The sequence below is a fragment of the Apodemus sylvaticus genome, chromosome 12 (assembly GCF_947179515.1).
Source record: "Apodemus sylvaticus chromosome 12, mApoSyl1.1, whole genome shotgun sequence".
Lineage (NCBI taxonomy): Eukaryota > Metazoa > Chordata > Mammalia > Rodentia > Muridae > Apodemus > Apodemus sylvaticus.
The window spans coordinates 38,487,508-38,515,381 of NC_067483.1; the positions used below are offsets into that span (position 1 = coordinate 38,487,508).

The following is a 27,874-nucleotide window of genomic DNA, read 5'->3' on the forward strand; positions in this document are numbered from 1 at the left end:
CTAGAAAGGAGGCTGCTTGCTCTGAGCTCAAGGATAATGGGGAGAAGATGGGGAGGGGGTGGGGCAGAAGCTGCTAATGCATTTTGCCAGCATCTTTGGTTTCTCCAATATCCAGCCAGACTATTAGCAGTTCCCCAAGGATGGCCTTCCTCCTCACATCATCCCCCATTTCCTATAAATGGGAAGTGGCTAGGGAGTAGGGTTTTAGTATGTGTGTGCACATGTGCGCGATGGGGGGAGGGAGAAGACAGGAAGGAAAGGGGTCATGATGGGTTTCCTATAGCTGACTTAGTGGAGAATTGAGAAGTTATTTGCGCAGGCCACAGCGTGGTGGGGAGGGACACAGGTGTGATGAATTCCTCTGAGCTCTGAAGTTACAACCACAGCTAGATGACAGACTCCTTGTTTCTGCAGGAGATTGTGACTGGGAAGTTGGGGGAAAGGAACTAAACTGAGAAATCGCCTTCATTTCTGTAAGGCCTGGGTTGTCCTAAGCATTTAGAAATAGGTCCTGGCACACTGGTTAACTAGTATCAATTTGACGGGAGCCTGCAGAGGGGGAAGGGATTTTAGAACAGGCCTCAACATTAAATGCTTAGGAAGAAAGCACCTTTGCTGGGAACAGCATTTCAGGCAATTGTTCAGGTGGCAGGCTTCTAGGGGGCTCCTACCTCTTGGATCTCCTACCTCTCTGGAGCCCTTCCCCCTCTTCAATGTGTCTTGTCACCCAACAGAATACATATAGCCCTCTAGCAAGGAATGAGGCAAGGAGAACCAAGAGGACACTCAGCCCTCTGAGGTGGGACACTCTTGTTCCTGCTGCCCTCTCACAAGCCTGGAAAATACCACTGTTCACTCTCCGGGCTCTGTAATTTTCCACCTGACCTGGCATTCCCCATGACTCCTGCCCCTTTTCCTAGGGCAAAGGGGACGCTGGCTCCCTCGGAGTCACCAGAATTCCACCCTGGGCTCTCCACTGGCTACAGATAAGTATGTCAAAAATATTGAAAAGCCAGGATCCCAGTTAGAGATGGATGTTCATGTGCTCCCAAGGAGGTTATGCCCAGATGGTTGGCAAGTTTAACATAATGACTCGGAATGTAGATTCTTAACATTTTTGTCCTCTGTTTGCCCCTGTACACACGTTCTCTTCCCCACTACCCCATTTCCTTTTAATATCTTCCTTTTTCTTCTGCCCTTATCCTCCTACCTGGGGGTGCCTTTGGGGCAACAGCTGACTAGCTGCCTCTAACAGAACCCAGAAGATGGGAAGGAAGGACCTGCCCCAAGATACACCCTGGTTAACACTGGGCTAACACTGCAATCCAGCAGCACAGTGGCCAGTTCCCATCCAAGGCCAGCCAGGTCCTCCATGTCAGAAGCATCTCCTGGGATTCTGTAGTGCAGATGGTCCCCGAACCCTATGGATACCCGATCCATCTCGATCCATCTCAGGGTCTCAGTCTTAGGACAGCATGCGGTAGCATTTGTTCATAAACCTGCACATATCTTCCTGTGGACTTCTTCTAAGACATCACACACATTTGATATGATATAAATGCTCATATAAGTAAGCTCTTGCTATATCTAACCTGCTCAGGGACTAAGGACAAAGGAGAAAAATGTCTGTTTATATTCATACCGAGATGATGAAAATAACCCTCAGCCCAATATATAATACTTATAAACCACACATTTCCCTCTAATATTTTTATGATTACTTGAGTCTGGTGCACTACAAAAAAATCTGCAGAAATGTCTAGCTTGTGGTATTGAAGTCAACAAGTCGCCTAAATGAATTTCTCTTCACCTTATAAAATTCCATGGATGAAAAAGACACAATAAAGTCGCCAATCCCCACCCGGGATCAGCCTACGATTGCAGTACTCTGCCTCCCACCTGTACTGGTTTCCTGCGAGTCCAGGCATTTTGGAAACTTTGACTGGGAACATTTTGGTAGCAGTTTATCACCTCTCCTTCCTTATACACACCCACAAGTAAAAGAAGAAAAAAAGAATTGGGAGTTTGTCTCTGAGTTGCTGAAAGAGGCATTGAGTTAGCTTTCTGATGGCAAGGAAAGTTGCTCTTAGAATGTGACAGATCCTTTCAAGGCATGGTTCACGGCGGGTGGGTTGCAGTTGTGCCTGGACAGCAGGATATCCAGAATGGCACGCGCGGGCCATGGTCGCAGACTGGCTTGGGGAGCAGAGGGGAGGTACCCCGTGGAGCAGGGTAGTTTTTTACCTAAATGTTTTGGTGGCGAGCGGCAGAGGGGGCGGTGCACTGCCCTAGGTAATGACAGGGCAGTCTAGGAGCCACGCGGGGGCTGCCCGTCCGGTCGCGACCAGAAAGGAGACTGCTTCTCCACCTCCCGCTTTCTTCCCTTGGGGACCGGCCCCACCCCTCCATCCCCTCCCAGCACCCCCCACCTCCGACCCGCCTCGCCCCGCCCCCCTCCTGGCAGCCCCAGCGCGCATGCTCTCTCCCCCCACTGAGTAACCTGGAGATTTAAAAGCCGCCCGCTGGCGCGCGTTGGGGAAGCAGGGGTCCGAGCTCGCACGCGCCAGCCCCAGGTGACAGCCGCGCGCCGGGCCAGGTAGGGGAGGGGCTGGTCCCGGCGGGAAAGGAGCGCGCGGGTGGCCGTGCTTGGCGGTGGCGTTCTGCACCCCGCGGGATGGGGCCGTTCCGTGGCGTCCCGGCCCTGCGCGAGCGGAGGCTCGCGGGGAGGGCGCGGCCCCTGGCGGCCGGGTGCCCAGGGCGGGCGCCCGCTCCGGTCCGCGCTGAGTGCGCTTCCTCCCGGAGCGCTGTGCTGTGGCGCCCGCTGTCCCGGGCCGCGCGCCGAGGGCGGTATCGGTGCCTGGAGTCCCGGGCCAGGCCGACGGAGGGCCGGCCGCCCCTGCTGCAGAGTTTTCTTTGGAAAGTTGCGTTTATTTCTTCCCTTGTCTGGGCTGCGCCCGAAAGGGGCAGATGAGTCACTGCGGCGCTCACGGTCCACACTTAGGGGAGCCCTGGGAGGGCCTTCAACCGGGCGCCTTGGTCGGAGACTCAAGGGGACGCAGCTCTCTGGACCCTAGAATTGGAGCAAGGCTTTGGTGGAGTTGAGGCTGGGATAATGAGTATATGCATACATATGCGATCCTACGCCTTGCTTCTCTGCCTCCGTTACCCACCTGCGGAGAGTAAAGCAGCTCCGGCTGTGACTCCTGTGTCCTGGGGCTCAGGTGCGGATGCGGAGTACTCTACTGCGCGAGAAAGCACTCTCGCCGGAGAAACTCAGGGAGCTTGCAAGCTCAGCTCTTCCCTAATCTCCGCTCCCGGACCGGGAACCCTGTGACTGCTCTGTCGCTTGACCTCAGCCCCCTCCTTCATGACACACACTTGACTCGTCCAAGGCCACGGAGTACTGGGTGCTTCCTCTTTCCCTAGGGGCATGAATTGGAGGTAGGAAGAGTTTGGCCCGGTGGGTACCTGACGAGAACTTGATGCTCAGCTGTGACTGACCCTATCCTAGTTAACTAAGCTGAACTTTGAATAGTCCAGCTAGGGCCTTGCAGACGGGCATGGCTGGGTTTCTGGAAGCTTTACTTAGGAGGGTGAGGCGGTGAAGGTTTCTAGCCTCTGTTTCCTATGCACGAAGCACAATCCCTTTCCCAGAGTGTGCAGCTTCGGTGGTGGGCCCACGTGCCCAAGGCGTGGAGAACAGGTTGACATATGGAGCCGGGAAGAGAGGGACCCAGGAGCTATATGCTGGACAGAAAGCCGAGGAACCGCACAGAACACTGTGTCCTAGGGAGTAAGTGGGACAGGATTTGAACCCTCTGGCCTTCCTGTTGGATCCAGTTCATTCCCTCATTCCTTTCTTATCTCCCGCCTGCCCCAGCTCCAGGGCTGGCCTGGAAGCAAGACTGTACTAAAAGTGCCCAGAAGATGGAGTTTGACTCACTGGATGAGTCTAAAGATAATAGTCTGTCCAGCTGTGGACATACAGGCTGCAGTTAGGGTCTTCCCCAAGAGAAGCTTTCCTGTGTACTTTTGGAGCGGAGGGTGAACCCCCCCTCCCATCCCTCCTGGCTCACTGAGTAACCCTGAAGGTACACATGGAAGAACTGGACAAGGTCCTTGGTTTATGCCCTGCAGGCTGCTGGTTTGGGAAAAGATGTGTGCTGGTCCCAAGCTAGAACTGGGCCTAGGCAGAGCCCTGGAGAGAGAGAGAGGCAGAAGGTCAAGAAGAATGGCCCAAGGTCACTGGAAGTAAAACTGATTTCTGGTGGTAACCTCTGGACTGCCCAAAAGGTGGCTTTTTTTCTGCTGCCTGTCCCGCTCTGCTGCTCCGAGAGTCTGCAAGTCGCTTAACATTTCAACCTTGTTGCAAAGTGGGACCATGATGATGACAATGATCATGCTCTGTGCACAGCTTTGTTATTGAAGTTAATTACGGCAAATACAACCAGCACTGACAAAGATACACACAGTCTAAAAATATAGCTTCATTAAATAACACATGTAGAACTCTACTGTGTCTTTAGCCCAGTGTGGTGACTTACACCTGTAATCTCAGTCAGTGCACTTGGGAGGCAGAAGCAAGAGGATTAGAAGTTCAAGGCCAGTTTTGACTACATAATGAGTTCCAGACCAGCCTGAGCTATGTGAGACTCTGTCTAAAACAAAAACAAAACAAAATCCCCTCAAAACAAAACCCCCTTTTTTTTTTAACGTGTGAAATGTTGAAAATGCTCAATGAATGTTCATTTTAGCTATTCTGTTTATCACCTGTTGTCTGGATGGATGGTCTGCTGATGGTGCAAGACCCTGGGGACCCTGCTTTCTGTTTTTTGAGACAGCGCCTCTATGGCTCAGGCTGCTCTTGAACTCACAACTCTGTCTTGACCTCCCTAGTGCTGGGGTTATAGGTGTATGCCATCATGCCCAACTCGGGATGGTCTTTCCTTTTTTTTTTTTTTTTTTTTTTTTTTTTTTTTTTAAGAGACTGTTCAAGGCTTCCTTCTTTGAGGGCAAAGTCTCCTGGGCTTTCGGAAGTTTAAGTAGCTAAGAGACGTGGTTCTAGCAAGTGGCTCGAATCCCATTTCCTCCCAAGTAAGTGATCAGTCTCCTGATTCTGCTTTCTCCTCTGTAAACCAAGCATCCTAGGACCTTCCTTCCAGGATCTGGGGATTAAGGAGCCCGCTGCAGGTAAACCTCTGAGCAGGGCAGCTGCTTATGGAGAGCTTGATAAATGTCAGCTGCTGTTAGTTGGTGACAGGGGAGGCGATCATTGTGGATTAACTTAGAAACCGCTTTCCTAGCCAGGCAGGGACCACCATCATATACGTAAGTCAGCCACGCGTAACACATTTACAGTTGAATTCTGGGTCCAGTGAGAAGGACAAACCAAGACAAGGTGGACATCTTGCTCTCGTCCCCTCTCTATACTTCCTGATGGGATTCATGATTAGTGCAGAAACCTTAGTTGCTTGCCTCCCTCCCAAGAGTATACTCACAGGCTGGGGGAGGGTAGTGCGAGGCAGAGGGGGTGAATATATGCCCTTCTATGCAGAAAGGTTACATGTTGTTTTAGGAAGACCATGTGGGGAGGGTGCCCTGCAGTGAGGACTCCGCTCTGTCTTCTCTCTCCAGCCTTGGGGTGGTGGGGAGTCTTTCATGCTACTCTTTGGTATCCACAAGGAAAACCTAGCCTAGCTTTCTAGGCATGCGTTCTGTTCTGTCACTGAGTTAGACTCCCTAGCCCTCCCGGCCTAACTTTCTTCGACAAGCCAGCGGTCCTGTTTGCTGGACAGTGTGTGTGTGGAGGCTGGACCAGTTGGTACCAGGCCCAGCGTCTCAAATGCTGGTGCCACTCGACTCACAGCAACCGAGCTGGAGAGCCTAGCAAGCTTTGTCTAGTGTTGAGTTGCTGCCTGGGGGCAGGGGCTGGGGACAGAGCTCTATCAGTGTCCTGATCTTTGGCCAGAATTACCTGTTTAATCTCGGTTTTTTTTTTTTTTTCTCTGCTATGTGGTTTTCTTCCTCTTTCCTTGAGAGGCTGGTGTGGGAAGCCTTTTTAATTCTAAGGTTGGAGATGTCCCCCTGCCTCTGCTGTTGGTTTTATTTCAATGTCTATAAAGTGGAGGTTCTATCCATGGGAATTAGATTCGATGTGTATGTCAGCCAAACTTGCATAAACCAGGTAGATATTCAAAAGATGTTTGTTCTCCTTCCTTTAACTGAAAATCACTTTCTTTGGGGTGCTGGGAATGCAAGCATGAAGAAGGTAGGAAGCAACTTCTATCTCAACTTTCACTGGTTATCAAACCCACGCCAGGCTACATATCCCACCAGATGGGATCCTCTCCGGACCCTCCAGCCCCTAACAGGAGTTCCTCTCCCAGAGTGCTGTCAGCAACCCTCAAGTCTCTAATGACAAGTGTATATTGAACTAGCAAATAGTGTCTGAGTTATGAGCACTTAGTCACTGTAGGGATGCAGCCATTGTAAATTCCCAGCTTCTGTTGCTCGAGATTCGTGTACCTGGATACTGGAGGAGTGTCCCTGGCTGACTCCTGACTTCCTGGTCCAATCAAAAGCTGTCTACATTTTGCCTGCCTCCTAGACCTCAAGGCCTGGGCTGTGCTCTGCTTCTGTCTTGTCTGGACCACATGGAAAGGGGCAAACCAGAGACTGAGGACCAAATGCAGACTCTAGCTCTGCGCCTTAGCATAGGAGAGAGTTTAGGGAAAGAGAGACCATGCCATCTTGGGGCTCAGGGAGTCTTGTAGGGTTAGCTGTGGGACTTGAGCTGCAGAGGGTTCAGGTGAAGGGCAGAGGTTGTTCAGGAAGGGGAAGCAAAACCCAGCCAAGTGCCAGTAAATTCCTCTGTCCTGGGCCCAAGGAGGTGTGACCATCTAGGACACACAGACCTGCGAGCCGGATCTGAGATCAGGACCCAGTTGTGTGGCTTTGGTTCTCATGTTCTTTCCTGTATCCCTCCCTGGAGAGGGGCCAGGAGGAGGGGTGAGTGTGTTTGGAAATCCCACGCTCTGGGGCCTACGCGCCCTTCCTGCAGAGCACCTGCTTACCTTTCGTGACTCCGCCCGCCCGATGTCCGCTTCCTCCAGGAAGCCTTGACCATGCTGTCCCCATGCCCCCTACATGCTGGGCCATGTCTTAGCGCTTGTACCACTTTACTGCACTTGGCTTGCACTTTAGCATTATTTCTCTTTCCTGTCAAGCAGAATAACCGACACTTTCACTGCTGTGTGTGTGTGTGGGGGGGGGGGGGGATGGTAAACCGTTGTGGCTCAGTGAGTACTGATGGGCACATTTTGGAGGCTCTTTGGCATTTCTTTTGGGCTGGTTGCATGCTGAAGTGGCTTTCCTCCAAGGGTGGGTAGAGGGGCTTCTCAGTAGTCTCTTTTAGCCTCTCTCTTTCTTTTTAACATTTATTTATCTTATGTACGTGAGTACACTGTTGCTCCCTCCAGACACAGCAGAAGAGGGCCTCAGACCCCATTACAGATGGTTGTGAGCCACCATGTGCTTGCTGGGATTTGAACTCGGCATCTCTGGAAGAGCAGTCAGTGCTCTTAACCTCTGAGCCATCTCTCCAGCCCCCTTTTAGACTCTTACCTTGTTCACTTGAGTGATTGTTATTTCTGGGCTCAGGAGTCAAACCAAAGGCCAAGGGCCTTCTGTAAGCTCTCTGAAGTCTCTCCAAGGAACTGGGTCCTCAGTCTGCTTCATTTTTGAGACAGGGTCGGTCTTTCTTTCTTTCTTTCTTTCTTTCTTTCTTTCTTTCTTTCTTTCTTTCTTTTTTTTTTAAGATTTATTTATTATATGTAAGTACACTGTAGCTGTCTTTAGACACCCCAGAAGAGGGCATCAGATCTCATTATGGATGGTTGTGAGCCACCATGTGGTTGCTGGGACTTGAACTCAGGACCTTCAGAATAGCAGTCGGTGCTCTTACCCACTGAGCCATCTCTCCAGCCTGGGGTCTCAAGGTCTAAGTAGCTCTGGCTCACTTAGAACTCACCATGAAGACTAGACTGGCCTCATAGAGATCCACATCCCTCTGCTGGGACTAGAAATGTCTCACCGATACCTGGCTTTTTTTTTGTTGTTCTTGTCTCTTTTGAAACAGGGACTTGCTGTGTAGTTCAGTCTGGTCATAAACCTGCAGTCCTCCTGCTTCAGCCTTCCTAATGCTAGGGTTTACAGGTATGTCCCTCATCTCTGAGACCACACTTCAACAGAAATGGCTGGCCCAGAGTCCTCTCATTACAGACAGGCTGGCCACAGACCTGAGTATCTGGACAGATAGAACCCAAGGGACCATCTGAGATTTGCAACCCCGGAGGCAGGCCAGCCACCCAGAGCTGGGACAGCACCTTGTTGGAGCACCCCGCCCAGGGGCCTGCTCAGCTGTGCATTTGACCTAAATGCTCAGCCCCCGGCCTCTTTTCTGTGTACCTCACCTCCAGAGAGAGGCCAGACTAAGGGAGACGACTAAGATTCTAAGATTGGCTGTGTGCACAACGGGAAGAGCTACCCAGGCTGGCCTGGCTGAGTGGCAGGTGTCAAGTTCACAGAGAGAAAGGCTGTTGGAGTTTCACCTTGCAGCCACTCTGGAAGGGTGTGAGGGAATTTCCTGGTGACCTAGAGACTGTGCCAGGACCCCCATTGCTTCCCCGCGCTTCCCTTCGTACTCTGTGGAGGACTTCAGGATCTTTTGGCGCTCTGCTTTTATTGTGGACCAAGAGGAGAAAGAATTTAGTTACTAATTTATGCCAGGAACAGAGTCCAGCTCCAGGAGAGAGGAGAGATGGCAGTGCTGTCCCTGATGGCCTGCTCACTCGGCTGTGTTTCAGGTGACTTCTGACCTTGGCACAGTGCTGGTGTCTGTCCAGGTCTGATGGGGTAAGTGCTGCCGGGGAACTAACTCTTCCCCACTGGATCTCCCTGACTCATTGGTGAAGTCTGGCTGACAAGCTCCTCCCTAACGCCCTGTGGCCTTGTCAGTGGGCACCTGTCCATGAGGTCACCCTACCCGAGGCTCCGGACAGGTGCTAGATCACCTAACCACACACCTTAGACATTAGCTAGATTAGCTCTCGGTTTACAGGCATAGAAACTGAGTCCTAGGGTGGTAACTAGAGCTATCAATGTGGAAAAAAAAAAAAAGATTACATCTTTCTGACTTCAGTGTTTTCCAGAATTCTTGAAAGGTTGCAAATTTCCTGATTTTAGTTTTTTAACCTTGGAAGTGTTAAGTTCTCTGAAACTAACATTTCTTTCTTGTGAACTAAGAATATGAAATATCAACTTTTATTAAGAGGTCTACCAAGCACTGGGTGGTGGTGGTTCATGCCTCTAATCCCAGGACTCCCAGGCAGAGGCATTTAGATCTCCTGAGTTCAAGGCCAGCCTGATCTATAGAGTGAGTTCTACACTCTGTAGAACTCTGACAGCCAGAGCTGCACACAGAAATCTTGTGTGGAAAACCCAAAAAGTAAACAAACAAAACAAAGCTCCTGGCATGTGCTAAGCACCCCCTGGGCGGTTGGTAGAGTCAGCTATTGGCCTAGTTGTCCCTGTGGGTGGAACATCTGTCCTGTGAGGATGGGATAGCCTTTCCTCTGCTGCAGATCTGAATCACTGACCTCCGCTCACCTGTTGGGGCTAGCACCTGGGAAGGCGTTTACATTCTTGGCATTCCTCTTGCCACTGGGGCAGCCGGGATCTGGTTAGAGGCCTTGCAGATGAAGCTGAGGAGAAATGCAGAGAATTGATCTTTCCAACCACTGTATAGGGAGACAGGAGAAAGCCACACCCAGTTTCCCCCTACCAAAGGCCCTTTGAATCTTTTTCCTCACCTACATAGTTTCTAAGTTGTGGTTTGTCAGGTTTTGTTTTCTTTATTGCGTTAAGGGATGGGATTCTGGAAAATTCTGCATGAGAGACAAGCACTTTACCACTGAGCCATGCCTGCTGCTTAAAGTCAGTGATATTAAGTTCCGTCCGTGAAACGGGTGTGCAACTGTACCCCTATCACCCAGTAGCTGGCAGAGAAAACTGATTGGAAGCGGGCCTGGTAAGCATGTAGCAGTCACCCAGGCGAGCCGCAATTATAAATCCTAGATGTGGAAACTAAGGGTCAGTAGGTCAAGTTACAAACAGACTCAAACTGGCATCAGACCCAGGTCCATCCATCTGACCCCTAAAAGCTAGACACTGTGGAAGCTGCCAGGCTTCAGGATGGCCATCTTCAGTGTTCCAGCCTCAGGGGTAGAAGAGGGTTCCTGGTAGAAGATTAGTGCACGTCCTGGTGTGGAGAGCGCACACAGCGTGACCTTGGGTGGCAGCTGTTGCCGGCAGTGAAGTCTGGTTGGGAGGCCCAGGTGCCTGGAAACAAAATGCATATGTGTGTTGCCTGTCACCGGGGGAGACCAGGAGACCTCAAGGGTACTTCAGTCTCCGCTCAGGCTGGCCAAGGTGAGGGTCAGGCCAGCCCCAGAGTCCCTGTCACTGGATTGGAGAGAGGAGGGGAGGGGAGATCATTGCTGGCTCCGGGGGACTGCCCGTTGTCCCTTTCCCTCCCCTTCCCCCAAGCCCAGCATTTGTTTCCGTCCAGAGGCCGCGCAGGGCTCTTAGACACCGCAACAAAAGCAACTTTCCTCCAAGCCATTGCCACCTGTTGGGTTTTCACAGATTTTGAGAGAGTGGGGGGAGGGAGCCGTTGCCCTTTTCCCAGTGTCTCTGGTGTGCCCCCGCTGCCTGCCTCCCCCAGGGCCTGGGATTCTCTTTGCTGCCCGGTTGTGACAGGGCTCCAGAGCTGGAGGAGGTGGGGGGCCCAGCAGCAGCTGGAGGGGGAACTGAGTGGGAAGGGGCCGGAGCTGGCAGCAGGGGAGGGTTTGATGGATTACTCTGCAGGCCCAGAGGTTTCTCCCTAATCCCCCTTTGTGTCCCGGCCTGCAGCCCCTCACTCTCTCTGACAAGCTGCTAAGCAGAAGGCTTCCAGTCTGAGGGAAGAAAAGGCTGCTCAGCAGGGTGAACGCTAAATCCCTGGCCTCCCAGCCACGGGGGAGGCTGGAGCTAGGGAACCTGCCGGTGTGGGGCTGGGTCCCCCTTCCCTCTGCCCAGCCCTGCTTTGTTAGGATTCCCTCAAAGTGGAGAGCTTGCGTTGTGAGGGGATCCTGAGATGCCTGTGAGGTAGCGCTGTTTGTGTAGTCACTGTTGTTTTTTTTTTTTTCCCCCCCCAGGGGGATGGGATAAACAGAGGCCCCTCCATGTTTGGAAATAATTAGCCTCAGAAACCCAAAGGCTGGGTAGTTGGTTGAAAGATATCACAGCTCAATGGTCCCGCACGGCATCTCCCGGAGAGCCCAGGTAGAATTTCCTGTAGTTACCTGTGCAAGGTCTGCAAGGGAGGGTTGTAAAAGCGCAAGCTCAGTACCTCATAGGGACCGTTTTGTTTCTCATCTGTTTTTTCAGGTGTTCCCAAGTTTCCTTAAGATGCCACCCTGAGGATCTAGCTGTACTTTGGTAGTGCAGTGTGCCAAGTTTTATTAGGCAAGGCTCATGACATTGGTCTCCTGGGACTGAGGCAAAGGTATGGGTGAAAGAGGGTGCCCCACTGAGAGACACTCATCCCCAGAGGGTCACCCTTTTTGCCGCCAGCATAGACGGTCTGCTCAGACTGTAATGCAGCCCTGAATCCAGCCCACTTTGGAGGTGCAGGGGTCCCACGCCCTTCCTCTCTAGCCTTGTCCGGAGTGGGCCAGGGAAGTTGAGCGGTAGTGATCAACCTCTTTCTGTGGCTGCACCTTGATGTGAGCGAGACACCCCCTCCCCTTACCAGGTTTCTCTCTCTGGGAGGGACAGTGGCTTGTCGTAAAGGATACCAGCAAGGGTGTTTTTAGCTTGCAGAGGAGCCCAGCCTGTGAGAAAGCAGCTCTCTTTGTGAGTGCGAAGGGAGGACACAGGGTCGCGGAGCCTGCGGGGTCAGGGTGGGGGCTGAGGCCGTTTGATGTGCCCGGGTGGGGTGTGGGGGACTCTGGCATGCATAAAGAGGCCATAGAATTGCTGTGTGACAGTGGCGGGGCGGGGCCTGTCCCCAGACGCTGCTGCCTGTGGCCTCTTGTCAGCAGAGGGTATCTGCTCCCCCTGCTCCACCTCAGCCTTGTGGGGTGGCAGGAGCCCCTTTGAAAGCCCTCAAAGGCCTCTTTATGCGTCCTCTGCTCCTCCCTTCCCTTACTGAGCCGTGAAGGGCTGTGCTCACTGGGGTCGCTTTCCTCAGTGCCGCCCGCCACTCTGTCTTTTGAGTTTTGGACAAAGTTCAGGCCAAGTTTGTTCCTGTGACTGTTTCACTTCCCTAGCCTGCCTGCTGGGGGTGACGCAGAAGCTTTCTGGCTATTGGGATCTCTCAGGTCCCCTCCCTGGGCTTCTGACTAGGCATCTGTCTCTTAGGTATATTATCTATCTCTTAGGCATCTTCCTCTTGAGAGGAAGACTTAAGCTTTCTGTCCCTTAAACACCCCCCTCTGTCTCATCTATCCATTCATTCATTTGTGTACACATTTCCCAGGTCCCTAGTCTTGCTGGGTGGGTGAGTGTCAGAGTTGCCTGGCCTGAGGTTTGGTGTGACATCCTAAGGTTCACAGAACTGTATAGAGTCCAGGTTCACTGACACTCCCCGCCCTGTTTTTCCAGGCTTTAGTTCCGATCTCCCCGGAAGGGTCGGAAAGGTCCACACAGTCTCTCTGGCCTTCTAGCTGGGCCTTGGAGACCTACGGAGGAGGAGAGAAGTTTGAAGCTTGAGAAGGACTTCCGTCCCGCAAGGCTGCTCTTGCTTGTCCTTCCTCCCGTGACCTGGCCAGCCTTCCTCTGCCCTCCTCTTCCTGCCCCTCCTTTCCAGGTGAGCAGTCTGAGGCTGGCTCGCTGGTTGATCTTCTGTTTGCCATACCAAGTGCTCCAGAAGTAGTTAGTGGGGGAAGAGAATTGGAAAGCCGCTGAGGCTGGAAGGTCACGGGGGGGGGGGGGGTGCGGGGGGGTGTTGGGGGCAGGGAGAGTTAGTCCCTGTCGCCTTGCCTGTGTTCATTAACTCCACGGGGATGGGGAGTCCAGACTGGAAGGGGCAATCATGATCTGTCTCTCTTCAACTTTGATGAGAGCACACTCTCTGACTGCGGCCAGAATGGCCCTGGGCGTCTGTCTGTCTTGCTATCCAGAGCAAAGGGCCCTGTGGGTAATTCTGTCAGCTGGAGTCAGGGCATGGCAGGGCGGGAGGGGGTCTGCAATAGGGTAGGCACAATTGGAGCAGGGAGGCAGTTGAGAAGAGTGGGACATTGGAGATAAGAAAGAAGGGGGACAATGTTCTTTGGGGGCGGGGTTGGAATTCCTTGTGTAATTCTGGGCTCAGAAAAGTTGGGCTCTCAGAAGTGTCTACATCTCCAGGGTAGAGTAGGTATGCAAAGAGGGAGGGTGGGCTCAGCAACTTGAAGTTCAGGAGTCTGGGGCCTGCCTACCTTCCAGACCACTCATCTATGAGTCCTGTGTGCCCCTGGTCCAGGTACCAGGTAGAGATTCTTTATGGGATGGAGAGAAGCACTCTAGCTCAGAAGCTGCCTGGTTGTAGGAGGATTGGGGGGGGGGAGCCCCCCATCCCTACTCACAAAAGTGCTGGAGGACTGAGGGAGAGCTTCCTGGAGGGGGGGAGGACAGGTGAGGGACCCACACTAGTTGGGAACGCAGGACTTAGAGAATAAGGGCAGGTTTATGGGTGAGGTTGGGTTTGGCAAAGTCTCTGTTTGCTCAAGGAGGACCTGGTCCCTTAAACCCAGTGCAGGTGAGAGCCCCAGTCCCTCCTAGACTGAGGGTGGAGAGGAGAATGGCTGGAAGTCTTTTGCCCCAGAGTCTGACCCCCTAGGCTGGGAAACTTTCCCTCTGGATCACTAGGAAAAGGGGAGCAGCTAAGTCTGTCCAGTGCTTCCACTTCAAGACTGTGTGGGTCAGTATTTTATCTTCCTTTTTATGACACCCTTTTATAAGCCCTACCCTTCATCAGAGTGTAGAGACTTTGGGGAGGGAGCTCTCCAGTCCTGTATTTCCTAGTCTTTCAGCAGCTGGAGCTTCAGAGGGCCAGTATGGTTGTGAGCCACCATGTGGTTGCTGGGAATTGAACTCAGGATCTCTGGAAGAGCAGCCAGTGCTCTTAACTGCCTAGCCATCTCTCTAGCTCTAGAGGGCCAATATGGAATGGACAGGGGTTTAGCTCAGGTTGGTTCCGCAGTGCCTGGTCTCTCTGAGGCTCAGCTTAGGACTTGCTTTGTGACACACAGGGTGCTGGGACCCCATGGGGCCTGGTGTTAGTGGAGAAGATAAAGATGACTTTTATCCCGAGCTAGTGAAGGAGGTGTCTGGAGGGAGCTGCATCCTCCTCAGCAGTCCCCTTCATGAGTGGCCACTCCTCAGCAACATTCAGGGGCTGACTGGTGAGGAGTGGGAGGGTGTCCCCCTGGGGTGGAGTGTACTGGCAAGTTTGGTCTCCTGCTTTTTCATTTGGGGTAAGTGAGGGTTGGCAGACTCTTGGCTTTCCTCACCAGAGCCTGCCGCCCTCAGTCCCCCGTCTCTTAGTACACTTTGATGCTGATTTTAAGTGTGTGTGTGTGTGTGTGTACACTTCTAGCAGGATTGAACCTAAGGCTTTACACATGTTAGGCACTATGCTACACCCAGCCCCGTTTTTTAATATAGGGCTCACTGTGTAGTTCAGGCTGGCCTTGAACCGATGACCCTCCTGCTTCAGTATTCCACGTGCTGGAATTGTGGGGCTACCCCACCAGGTCCTTCTTTCACAGTTGCATAGTAGGCAGCATCCGGTGCCATCTCCAGGAGGCAAGCCCTGGAGGTTACTTACCCAGCAGACCCAGTAACTGGCAAGGCCATGCTGGAAGTACTTGTTTGTGGGAGTGGGGGCCAGAGGTCACCTAGGAAGTGACGGCATCCCACTAGCTCAGAGTTCCTTGGCGTCCTCTCAGATGCCACCAATTAATATATAACTGTGGAGATCTTGGAACATGTCCCGTACGAGGTGGGGGTTGAGGAATGGTCCCAGCTGGTTGTGACAACTGGGAAGTAATATGTTGTTGGGTTGGCCTCTCTTCCTGCCTCCTGCGAACTTGAGGGAAAACTCAAGGGAGAGATTCTTGCTTGGGCTTAGGTTCACCAAGAGGAACTCTCTGTCAGTGACAGGTTGAAACCCCACTTAAGGAACTGTATCCTTTCTTCTTCCCTCTTGTCTCTGTCCGGGAGTATGGGGTTACTGTGTGATGTGGCTCAGGGCCAGGAAGTAGAGAGTAGAAAGTACCCCTTTGTTTTCCTTTTAAAAATGTTCTGTGCACATATTTATGTATGTGCCTTATGTGCTTGTTTATTTATGTGAGTGGAGGTCAGAGGTCAACTCGCGGACGTCTTCCTTGACACTGGATTTTGTTTTTTGAGACCAGGTCTATCACTGAGCTTGGAGTTCACCAGTTGGCCAGACTGGCCAATAAGTTACAGTCATCTGCCAGACCCCACCCCAGCACTAGGTTAGCAAGTGCTGCCCACAGTGCAGTCGGGTCCTGACTGGAAATGTGTGTGTGTGTGTGTGTGTGTAACATATCTCTATGTTCCGTTTGTGTGCATGGAGGCAGAAGATTGGTAATCAGATGGCCTCTTCAATGGCTCTCCACCTCATTTTCTGAGACTGAATCTTCCGCTGAAGCTGGGCTTCACTGATTCCGCTGGCTATCCCTGGAATCCTAGTGTTTTTCCACCTTCCAGCCCCGGGATTGCGGGGATTATATGAATTACCCTGCCCAACTAAAAAGTTGCTGGGAATCCAAACTCATGGCCTCATGTTTGCACAGTGGACCTCTCAGTCCCAGAACTGTCACTTTTAACAAGAACTGAGTGGCTCAGCTTGGGATGTTGGAGAGCACGAGTTGTACCTGGTGGAGGGTGTCCCAGGCCGCCTTGAAAGCCAGCCCCGAGTTCCCCCAAAAGGGACAGTTGTAGACATGCTTCGGAAGAAGGTAAATGACATCTGCTTGGCCTTGGGGGGTGCGAAGGTTCAAATGTCACTTCTCTTATTAATTGCATCAATGCTAGACTAATATTAACATGAGCTTCTTGACAGAGCTTCTGTGTCAGGGGCACCTGAACACTGGGCTGCCTCACTGGCCTGCAAACAAGCAGGATTCAGAGTACAGGGAGCAAATCCTGGAGATCTGGTGCTGAGTGCAACATTTCATGTGACCGTGACTGTCCTGCTTTCTAGGATCCAACCGACAGGATGTGTCCCCATCAAGCAAGACACTAGATGGTGACGTGTTTCGCGTGGGATGAGATGCCGAATTGGCACTAAAGGCTTGGTCAAAATGGGAGCCTGGCTGCACCCTAGGAGGCTGGCGTTAGCAAGGAGAAGGAGTCACGGCAGGGCTGATTCAAAGCAGCTGTGGAGTATGTGATTGGCCCCCGGAGCCCTACCTGCCCTGTCCGTCATGATCCAGAGGCTGTGGGGAAGCCGTCTGCTACGGCATCGGAAGGCTCAGCTCCTGCTCGTCAACCTGCTAACCTTCGGCCTGGAGGTGTGCCTGGCTGCTGGCATTACCTATGTGCCACCCCTTCTGCTGGAAGTAGGGGTAGAGGAGAAGTTCATGACCATGGTGTTGGGTGAGTCACTCCATCTTCCTTTCTTCTGGTTCTGGTGCCCAGGACTGGGCTGTAGGCAGCATTTCTCTTGTCCAGCGAGTGGCTCAGAGGGCAGTGCCTGGTGGGGTGGGGTGGGGTGGGGTGGGGGTAAAGAGGGGCATTACCAGTTCTCATTTACACCCCACAGCCCTTGAGGATAATCCACTCTACACATGTGGAAAGGGATGCTTTGGAAAGGCTAGGTTTTTCTTATTTAACCCAGCTGTGATATCTGCTGATCATTAGAACTGGGACTTCACCACGGTCTCCCAGGCAGGGTTCTCTTTCCTGGGCACAGGACAGGTGGTATGGGTTTCCAATACTGTGACCAAACTCGTCAAGAGCATAGGAGATCAGTAGCTACTCTGGATTTCCTCTGTAGCTTCCCTCCTTCAGGAAAAGGCTGTCTCATGAGGACCCTGCTTCTAACCCGCAGCAGACCCTAATATTTGCATAAATATTGCTTCTTGGGTGCAGCATGGCTGCCACCGGTTTCCTCCTCTGAAAACAAAGTGCTTATAACACCCACGCTGAGAGGAGCAGAGTCTGGGAACGCTGTATGGGGGTCTTACCTCAGTGTGACCTGTCGTGTCCACTTTTCAGAGTCAGCTCCTTTTCCCCTTTGTCCCCGCCACTGATCAGTACTGTTTGTCCTTGCAGGCATTGGTCCAGTGCTGGGCCTGGTTTCTGTTCCACTCTTAGGCTCAGCCAGTGACCAGTGGCGTGGGCGCTATGGCCGCCGGAGACCCTTTATCTGGGCTCTGTCCCTGGGTGTCCTGCTAAGCCTCTTCCTCATCCCGAGGGCTGGCTGGCTGGCAGGGCTGCTGTGCCCAGATACCAGGCCCCTGGAGTTGGCCCTGCTCATCTTGGGAGTGGGGCTGCTGGACTTTTGTGGCCAGGTGTGCTTCACTCCGCTGGAGGCCTTACTCTCGGACCTCTTCCGGGACCCAGACCACTGCCGCCAAGCCTTCTCTGTCTACGCCTTCATGATCAGCCTTGGGGGCTGCCTGGGCTACCTCTTACCTGCCATTGACTGGGACACCAGCGCCCTGGCCCCCTACCTGGGCACTCAGGAAGAATGCCTCTTCGGCCTCCTCACACTCATTTTCCTCATCTGCATGGCAGCCACTCTGTTTGTGGCAGAGGAGGCAGTCCTGGGCCCGCCAGAACCAGCAGAAGCATCATTGTCACCGTCATCATTGTCGGTCCCGCGCCGATGCTGCCCGTGCCACGTTGGCCAGGCTTTCCGGAATCTGGGTGCCCTGTTTCCCCGGCTGCACCAGCTGTGCTGCCGCATGCCTCGCACCCTGCGCCGGCTCTTTGTGGCAGAGCTGTGCAGCTGGATGGCTCTGATGACTTTCACACTGTTCTACACGGACTTCGTGGGAGAGGGGCTGTACCAGGGTGTGCCCAGAGCGGAGCCGGGCACCGAGGCCCGGAGACACTATGATGAAGGTGAGTCTTTCGCACCAGCGGGAGCTGCTGTTGGCAGCTACCCTGCAGAGGTCAGGCTAGGGCTGGGAGATGATGCCCACAGCCTGGGCCTTGGCTGGTGACTCTACCCTGAGCCCCCAGCCCCCTGTCCGTAAAGGAAAAAGGATGTATCTGTGTGCGGTGGCTCGTGGACACAGCTGCTCTCTTTGTTGTCTCAGTAGGACTTCTAGGTGTGTGTGGCTCCAGTTCCATTGGGCCCTGTCCTCCCTGCTTGCTTCCAGAAACTCACCATGCCGTCTAGTTCAGGCATTCCACAGAACTGCCTCAGAGCCAGTGTGGGAGCCATTTTGTGATCCTTACCCCCTCTTCCCTTACACCTTCCTTAAAACATCTTCCTCTGCACTTCATCAACAGTCAATGCCAGCCAGGCAGTGGTGACACATGCCTGTAATCCCAGCACTTTGGGAGGCAGAGGCAGGTGGATTTCTGAGTTCGAGGCCAGCCTGGTCTACAAAGTGAGTTCCGGGACAGCCAGGGATAGTCAGAGAAACCCTGTCTCGAAAAAACCAAACCCAAAAATATAAACAAACAAAAAACAAAAATGATAAAACCAAAATCCAACAAAACAAAAAACAAACAAACAAAAAAAACCAGTCCCTGGCCACATTCAGTAATTACAACCTAGATGCCAGCAGGTGGGGAAGGCCCCGGGGAGCAGATGCCCACGGCTACTAGCCTCTAGCTCAGGTCCTTACCCCACCTCTTCCCTCCCTCCCCCAGGCATCCGGATGGGCAGCCTGGGGCTCTTCCTGCAGTGTGGCATCTCCCTGCTCTTCTCCCTCGTCATGGACAGGCTAGTGCAGAAGTTCGGCACACGGTCCGTCTATCTGGCCAGCGTGATGGCCTTTCCTGTGGCTGCCGCAGCCACCTGCCTGTCCCACAGCTTGGTCGTAGTGACAGCCTCAGCCGCCCTCACCGGCTTCACCTTCTCAGCCTTGCAGATCCTGCCGTACACGCTGGCTTCCCTCTACCATCGTGAGAAGCAGGTACCCCCATCTGCTGGGTACAGGGTGGGGGCGGGCTGAGAATGTGGAGTCCGAGACAAGAGGTGTTAGAAATGACTTGGCTTTCTCTGACCAGAGTGGACAGCTGGGGCCAGAGGCTACAACCACTGAAGAAGTGTAGATTAGATTCCAGGAATGATTTCCTGGCTTTAGAACTAGAAAGCACTCAAGTGGATGATTGCAGGAAGTGCAGACTCCCTCACTCGGAATCTTGAATAAGCATACGGCGGAAGTGCTTTATTCTGGGCTGTATTATTCTACCCAGAGGTGGGGTATGGGTCCCTGGCATGTGGCTGCAGCAGGTAGCAGTGGGAATAGCCTGGCCTTAGCGCTTCTTGCAGAGAGGCAATGCAATCCATCTGTATCCTGCTTGCCGCAAGACGGAGGAGGAGGAGGAGGCTTCTTTCTTCCTGCCCTTCTTTCTAGTTTACCTTTCTAGTTTACCCTCTGTGTCTGTCTCTGTTCTCCACCCCCTCCTCTTTCTGCTTTCCTCCTTTGCACCCTTTCTTTTCCTCAATCCCCTCAGTGCATATCTGAGCCTGACGTACTGACTTTGTTTACCCGAGGAATAAACTGGGGGTGCGGGGGTCCCTGGCACCTTATTCAGTCCACACTAACCAGTTCCTGCAGAAGGCCCTCTTCCTTGGGAGGCTTCCTGACTTACAGGGCTCACCCTGTCTCCTCCACTGCCCCCACTGAGCTTTAAGGACCTGGACTCAGAACTCCACCAGAAGCAGCACGCGTTGGTATAGTTTAGGGAAGAGACCACGGGCCTTCCCCACTATAGTTCTCAGAGTTAGGAAAGACCTGGCCCTGGCCGCAGCTAGTTAGTTAGGCTGGCTGTTCGGCGGTAATTTGCAGGGCTGGGGTGCGGATGGACTAGTAATGGGAACCTGGTCCCTCCTGTTGGCTCCCATGGAGCTCTGGGCTGGGGCTTTAAAAGCCGCTGTCTGTAGATGAGGCTTGAACACCTGTGGTTATTTATTCCAGGACTAGCCTTCCTCTCTGTACTGAGAGGCATGTCTGTCCCAGGGACCTCTCCAGTGTCCAGCCCTACTGGTCTCTCCTTGGATGGCAGGCATTAGAAAAGGGTCTGTAACATCAGCTGGGGACAGACTTGGTCCTGCATACTGTCCGACTGTCCTTTACTACTTCCTGAGTTACGGAATGAGCTGATGAGTTGTGGGTTTCTCTGGCATTGCCTGGGAGCTTCCGGCTCCCTGGTGTAGCCAGCCCCATCAGCCTTCTGGGCTAGACACCGCCTGGCGCAGCCACCAGGATGCGGTAAAACCTTGTCTTGTCATCCTTCAGTAGGAGGCCCCAGGCCATTGGGGCTTAGGCTTGGTGGAGTGGGGTGGTGGCCCGACAGACATGTGTTCTCTAGTCTCAGGCAGCCTACAGGAAGAAACTGAAAAATTTCAGGGTCAGGCAGCTGGGCTGTGGAGGTCATCAAAAAAAGATCTCCCTGCTGCCTCTCCCTTTTGTAGGCCCAATTACTGGGCTCTCCCTGGCCAAAGGCCAATGCAGTGACCTCGTGTTGGACAGTTATCTTTAGTAGGCCTGGACCGTAGAGGGGCAGGACAGTGAAAACTTCACTATGGCCCAGTGGAAGAAAGGGTGTGCAGGGCCTTGACGTAGTCTGTGTGGAACTTGGGACCTCGAAAGTACCTCCTTTGGGTTTTTTGGTTTTTGTTTTTTCTCTGTTCTTCTATATCTGGGTTCTGTCTGTCTCTTTCTTCCTATCTTTTCTAGAGGGCTTTGCACTTTTCTTAACCTGTAGATGAGTTGACTGACTTCTTGTGTATTCTAAGAAAAGCTAGAATATACTTCAGGCCTTTTCTCCAACCGTGTTAAGGGTGGGCAGGGTCAGCTTAGACTCTACATCAAGTAGCATCTCCTCGGGTTTTGGATTTTCTTTTTCCCTGAAAGCCACTTGCCTGGTTTCCTGTAGCCCCCGATCAGAGGCAGCAAGAGCCAGGCCTGTCGTCAAAGCCGGAAATCCCCGCACCTAGATACACAGCTGTCTTTGTTTCCTTTTCATGCCTACCCTCAGGTCTTCCTGCCCAAATACCGAGGGGACACTGGAGGTGGCACTGGTGAGGACATCCAGACAACCAGCTTCTTGCCAGGCTCTAAGCCAGGAGCGCCCTTCCCCAATGGCCATGTGGGCCCTGGCGGCGGCGGCGGCATCCTGGTCCCTCCACCTGCACTCTGTGGGGCCTCTGCCTGCGATGTCTCCATGCGCGTGGTGGTGGGGGAGCCACCCGAGGCCAGAGTTGTTACTGGACGGGGCATTTGCCTGGACCTGGCCATCCTGGACAGTGCCTTTCTGCTGTCGCAGGTGGCTCCGTCCCTGTTCATGGGATCTATCGTCCAGCTGAGTCACTCTGTCACTGCCTATATGGTATCAGCGGCAGGCCTGGGGCTGGTCGCCATTTACTTTGCGACACAGGTAGTGTTTGACAAGAGTGACTTGGCCAAATACTCAGTGTAGACTTCTGTAAGGCATCGAAGAGAGGGTCTGCCTCACGGGTTCTCAGCCTTCGAGGGCTGCAGAGCTGGCCTCTCCAGGTCTTTGTCGCCTAAGTGGCTCTCTGCTGCCATCCTAAGGCAGGGAGGGGTATAGCTGCACAGATAGGAGCCAGAGCTCTCGGAGTCTGGCTGGCCTACTGGCAGCTTCCCACACGTCTGTTGGTCTCAAGGTCTGCAGGGATGCAAATGCAGTCTGTACAGGTGCTTCGTCAAGGCCCCAAGTTAACAGCTAACCTCCTGCTTGAGTTACCAGACGAAGGATTTTGGGGACTTGATCGAACTTCCCTCTAAGTCCCTTGCCCCACATTCTGCCGCTGTTGCTCTTGCGTGGGAGTTTCTTGTAGGAAGCTCTCCTCCACAGGGTTTGGCGGCGGGGGTTGAAGTTGGAAGGAGGAACCAACCCTACCAGGCAAGGTGAACCTCTGTGATCCACAGGGCTGCCTTTCTGCTGAGCTCCACCCCCACCCCCCTCTTGTTTCAGGAAATGGCTCGGTTTATTGGCCCCTGTGTCGCAGTCACAGAGACACAGGCCTTTAAATATTTAATTTATTTATTTAACAAATGAGAAGAAAATTCATTCCCAGCTTTTTTATGTTGTGCCTAGGAGTTGAGTAGGGTGGAATCCCCCAAAACTGGTTCCCCTAAAATAGCTGGTCACTCTGCTAGATAATTTCAGACTCCTCTTCTGGGGTGATAGATAATGGTCCTTAAAACTGCTCAGCCCAGTACCTTGGGAAATCTGTTCATCCCGATTGAGAGCCATAAGATGTCCCTACTCAAGGCTGGGCTTTGAGGGAAAGTGGAATGGGACCCAAGGTCTCTACAGCATACCAAATCCCAATTTTCTCCTGACCCGGTTTGGTTCCCTGTTGCTCCCTGCGGGAACGGACCATGAAGGGATTGCCCTTCCAAGTCTATCCACTGGCTCTGTGACCTCTCCATGGGGCGTTTTGAACCCAAAGCACAAATGTGGTTCATTAGGCCTCCGCCCATCTCAGCCTCTGGGGCACATCTGTCACAGCGTGGGGAATCTCACACAAACTCAGGAGCGCTCCCCACCAGAGCCGGCGAGCTCATCGTGTCTAGGGGGATTTCAGTGCTGATTGCAATAATGTTATCTATGTCTTATTTATTTAGCAGAGTAAATATTTTATACCGTATGTGATAAATCAGAGTATAATGTTTATGGTGATGAAATTAAAAGCTTCCTATATGTTTACTTGATATGTGTTTGTCTTGTCTTTTGTGGGCAGAGGAGGCCATTCTAAATAAAAATCAGCCTCACGCTGTTCCTGGGGCCCGGGGACTCAGCTTTGTCCGCGTCAGTTCCCATGCGTGGCCAGCAGATGGAGCCATGGACCAGGTACAGGCATAGGGGAATGAGGGTAGAGGACGGGAAGAGTCTTAAGTGCAACTCTGTGCAGTTTTCTGCTTCAAAGGGGTCACAGAAGATGGAGCATTCACAACAGGACACTAGGAGTGCAGTTGGCATGTGGAGGCGGGATTTCCGCAGTTGCCATGACAATGCTCTTTCATGACATACCCTTCACCTCAGCCTCTGGTCAAGCTCAGTCCTTTGCCATCTTTTGAGCTCTCCAGCCCGAACTGGCTCTCCTGACCTTGACATTCTAGAGTAGTCAGTACAGATAATACCCACAAAAGGGCTCGTTTTACTTTTGAAGATGTTTCCTATGTGTCTGGAGAAGATGGCTCAGTGGTTAGGAGCTCGTACTGTTCTTGCAGAGGACCCAAGCTCAGTCAGTTCCTAGCTCTTGTATCAGGCAGCTCAAAACTGGAGTTCCAGGCCCAGGTGATCTGACGCACCTCAGACTGCCTCATACAGACATACACACTGTCTCAGGGTTTCTATTCCTGCACAAAACATCATGACCAAGAAGCATTGGGGAGGAAAGGGTCTGCTCAGCTTACGCTCCACATTGCTTCATCACCAAAGGAAGTCAGGACAGGAACTCACACAGGGTAGGAAGCTGGAGGCAGTTGCTGATGCAGAAGCCATGGAGGGGTGCGCTTACTGGCTTGCTTCCCCTCGCTTGCTCATAGAACCTAGGACTACCAGCCCAGGGCTGGCACCCCCACAAGGGGCCGTCCCACCCTTGATCACTAATTGAGAAAATGCCTTACAGCTGGATCTCATGGAGGCATTTCCTCAAGAGAAGCTCCTTTCTCTGTGCTAACTCCAGCCTGTGTCAAGTTGACACACAAAACCAGCCAGTACACACAAATGACAATAAAATATTACAAAAAAAGTTCTCAGTATTATCTAATTTTATTATGAAAATTGTCCAACATAAGTATGTGTGGTATAACCAGACCCCAGTTTCACAACTCAAACCCTGCCGTTCATTTCAGTTCCTTTCCAGGAGGTTATTTTTAAAATTATATGCCAGGCCATTTTATTTCACTTGTAAAATGTTGTTACGTGGTTCCAAGAAAAGGACTTTGGGTGGAGGATTGCACGGTGGCTAAGAGCACGCGCTGCTCTTCCAGGAAATCGGAGTTCTGTGCCCAGTATTCACAAGCTCTTGTAAGTCCAGCTCTAGGAGCTGCACACCCTCTCTCTGCCTCTGCAGGCATGCACACGCGCACACCCACACAGCCACACGCGATTAAAAAATAGATTGTTGGGGACTGGAGAGACAGGAACTGTTCTTCTGAAGATCCTGAGTTCAAATTCCAACAACCACATGGTGGCTCACAACCATCCGTAAAAGAGATATGACTCCCTCTTCTGGTGCCTCTGAAGACAGCTACAGTACACTTAGATATAACAATAAATAAATCTTTAGGTCGAATAGAGCAGGGCCGACCAGAGTGAGCAGAGGTCCTGAATTCAGATTCCCAGCAGCTACATGGTAGCTCACAACCATCAGTACAGCTGCAGTGTGCTCATCTACATAAAATAAATATATGTCTTAAAAAATAGACTTTAATTACTTGACCATACGCCATGTTATCTAATGAAGCATAGAATAATTATTAATTATTTGAGTCATGTACAGCTGCCAAAGGACAGTGAGTCTTACTGTTGGTTGATGTGATGGTTTGAATAAGAGTGTGCCCAGTGCCGGGTGGTGGTGGCGCACGCCTGTAATCCCAGCACTCTGGGAGGCAAAGGCAGGTGGATTTCTGAGTTCGAGGCCAGCCTGGTCTACAGAGTGAGTTCCAGGACAGCCAGGGCTATACAGAGAAACCCTGTCTCGTAAACACCAAATCCAAAAAAAAAAAAAAAAAAAAAAAAGAGTGTGCCCCACCCCCCAGGCTCATATATTTGAGTGTTTGGTCAGTGTGGGATGGCAGTACTTGAGAGGGAGTAGGAGGTGTGGCCTTGTTGGAGGAAGTGTGTCACTGGGGGTAAGGTGAGGAGGGCTTTGAGGTTTCCTTCCTGCTTCCTGCTTCCTGCTTCCTGCAGGTCCGGATGTAGAGCTCCCAGCCCCTCCTTCTGTACCATGCCTGCCTGGATGCCGCCATGCTTCCTGCCGTGATGATAATGGACTGAACCTCTGAACCTGTAAGACCCAATTAAATGTTGTCCTTTATAAGAGTTGTGGTCATGGTGTCTCTTCACAGCAGTAGAACAGTGACAGTTGGTTTAAAGCAGGCCCTAGTTGATAGACATTACCTTTCGTTGCTTTGCTAAATTGTTCTCTGCATTCCTGGGTGTCTGTTCCCCACTTTTATTCTTTTTAGCCTGCCATTTAAGAGCCATGGGCTTTCCCTGCAGCGTTGCCCATACGCCATATTGGGCTGGCTGTTTCCTCAGTACTGCTGAAGATGGTCCTCTTTTTCTTTTTGTAGTGCTGGGAATTGAACCCAGGGCCTTGGGTATTCTGGTGAGAGCTCTATCACTGTGCTATACCCCCAGCCTTAAGGTGCTCCTCTCCCAACCCCATAGCTGCTAATAAGATAGAGGCTTGATTAGACTCAGGGTTTATTTTGGTAAGACTGGATCACAGGTGGTCCTTTCTGTAGCATCCTCCATAGATATATAATGCCTTGCTGCCCCACAGTTTGTTTTTTGTTGTTGTTGTTTCGTTTTGTTGGTTTTGGGGTGTCAATATTGATTAGTGGATTCAGGTGGTCTCAGATGATCTGTTTGTTAGAGTTTCTCACCAACCTTCCACCTAAGCCACTGGAGATGATTGCCAAGGTCTTCCTTCCTTCCTTCCTTCCTTCCTTCCTTCCTTCCTTCCTTCCTTCCTTCCTTCCTTCCTTCCTTCCTTCCTTCCTCCGTCTTCTCTCCCACCCTTCCTCCCTCTCTCTCTCTTTCTATATTTATTTTATTTTATTTATGTACATATACTGTAACTGACTTCAGACACACCAGAAGAGGGCATCAGATTTCATTACAGATGGTTGTGAACCACCATGTGCTTGCTGGGAATTGAACTCAGGACCTCTGGAAGAGCAGTCAGTGCTCTTAACCGCTGAGCCATCTCTCCAGCCCCAAGGGTCTCATTTCTTCAGATGTGAAATTATACCCTTCAACCTCTCTTGGTGTCTGTCTCTGTCTTTCACTCTTATATTTTTGTCTCCCCGCTCCCTTCTCTCTGTAGCCCTGACAGGCCTAGAACTTGCTCTGTAAACCAGGCTGCCCTTGAATTCAGAGACCTACCTGCTGCTGCCTCCTTAGTGCTAGGATTGAAGGGGTATGCTACCACTGCCTGGCATATTTTTAAAAGAGAGGATCTTTTTGAAAAGTCACTTAGGAGGGTCTAGAGAAATGGCCCAGAGGTTAAGCACCCTTGCTGCTGTTGTAGAGGACTGATGCTCTGTTCCCAGGATGCTCTGTTCCCAGGATGCACTGTTCCCAGGATGCTCTGTTCCCAGGATGCTCTGTTCCCAGGATGCTCTGTTCCCACGATGCACATGAGGTGGCTCATGGCCACCTGTAACTCCAGTTCCAGGTGATCCACACCTACTTCTGGCCTCCATGGGCACTGCATGGGAGCGTACAGAAAAGAAGACATACACATATAAAAATAATTTTAAAAGAAAAATCCGCAGAGGGAGGGCATAGTAACAGCCTTTAATTCCAGCACTTGGGAGGCAGGAGCAGGCAGACCTCTGTCAGTTCCAGGCCAGCCAGAGCTACATGGTGAGACTTTGCCTCAAAAAAAAAAAAAAAAAATCTAAGCTGGGCATGAGGTACACACCTCTAGTCTGAGTTTGAAGCCAGTCTGGTCTATAGATGGAGTTCCAGAATAGCCAGGACTACATAGAGAAACCTTGTCTTACCCTTCCCCAATAAACAAACAAATATATAAATACATAAATAAGATTCCCTTTATTACAATAATAATATAAGGGAATAATTAATATAAGTGTGTGTGTGTGTGTGTTTAATGTATACACATTAGTGTGCAGGTGCTAATGTTCATAGTTTCACATGAAGAGGTCAGAGCAGTACATCAGCTGTTTTCTACTAGAATTCTCATTTTCTGCCTTCCTGCCTTCAAGTAGGGTCTTTTGTTTGTTTGTTTGATTGATGATTGACTGATTGATTGATTGATTTTTCCAGACAGGTTTTCAGCTACCCCTCAAACCCACTTTGGTTTTTTTGAGACAGGATTTCTCTGTATAGCCCTGACTGTTAGGAACTCACTCTATACCCCAGGCTAGCCTCAAACTCAGAGATCAGCTTGCCTCTGACTCCTGAGGTGTCCACCACCACCGCCTGGCTCATAGGGTCTTTCATTGAACCCGAATCTCATGATTTTGTCTAGTGTGGCTGGTCACTGAACTCCTGGTGTCTGCCTGTCTCCACTTCCCAATGCTGGATTGGGCAGCCATGCCTGGCTTTTTATGTGGGTGCCAGGGATTTGAACTCAGGACTTCATGCTTGCAGAACAAGTGCTCTCAGCCACTGAGCCATCTCTCTAGCCCTGGGGGAAAATTATATATTTTTCTTTCATGTTAGGGCATAAAGTGAATCTCATATTTTGCAATGGGTTCTGTCTCTTAAGTCTCATAACCCATAATTACTGCTGTTTTGTTTTTCTTTGAATGAGAGGCTTATGCTAGAGATGTCTGTGTTCCCATAGTGACTCATAATTTCATTTGTTTTTGAGACAGTCTCAGACTTTGGATTATGTTTT

The 27,874-nt window shown here is 51.7% G+C and overlaps 1 protein-coding gene across 3 annotated transcripts; it reads left to right on the plus strand.

The window, feature by feature from the left end:
• Positions 1-2,501: 2,501 nt before the first annotated feature.
• Slc45a3 (solute carrier family 45 member 3) lies at positions 2,502-22,982 on the plus strand. Of its 3 annotated transcripts, none has more exons than XM_052200882.1 (5): positions 2,502-2,596; positions 16,316-16,710; positions 17,389-18,183; positions 18,943-19,208; positions 21,280-22,982. In XM_052200882.1, exons 2-5 carry the CDS (start codon positions 16,539-16,541, stop codon positions 21,718-21,720), a joined length of 1,674 nt encoding a protein of 557 aa, XP_052056842.1. In that variant the 5' UTR covers positions 2,502-2,596; positions 16,316-16,538; the 3' UTR covers positions 21,721-22,982. The 3 variants fall into 3 exon arrangements, with proteins under 3 accessions (XP_052056842.1, XP_052056844.1, XP_052056843.1); XM_052200884.1 differs by having other exon boundaries at positions 2,503-2,573; XM_052200883.1 differs by lacking the exon at positions 2,502-2,596 and adding an exon at positions 12,707-12,910.
• Positions 22,983-27,874: the final 4,892 nt, after the last annotated feature.

Coding starts and splice junctions, on each gene's coding strand:
- Slc45a3 (XM_052200882.1), top strand. CDS start 16,539: ATGATCCAGAGGCTGTGGGGAAGCCGTCTGCTACGGCATCGGAAGGCT. Junction 18,184..18,942: donor CCGGAGACACTATGATGAAG/GTGAGTCTTTCG, acceptor TCCCTCCCCCAG/GCATCCGGATGGGCAGCCTG. Junction 19,209..21,279: donor TCTACCATCGTGAGAAGCAG/GTACCCCCATCT, acceptor GCCTACCCTCAG/GTCTTCCTGCCCAAATACCG.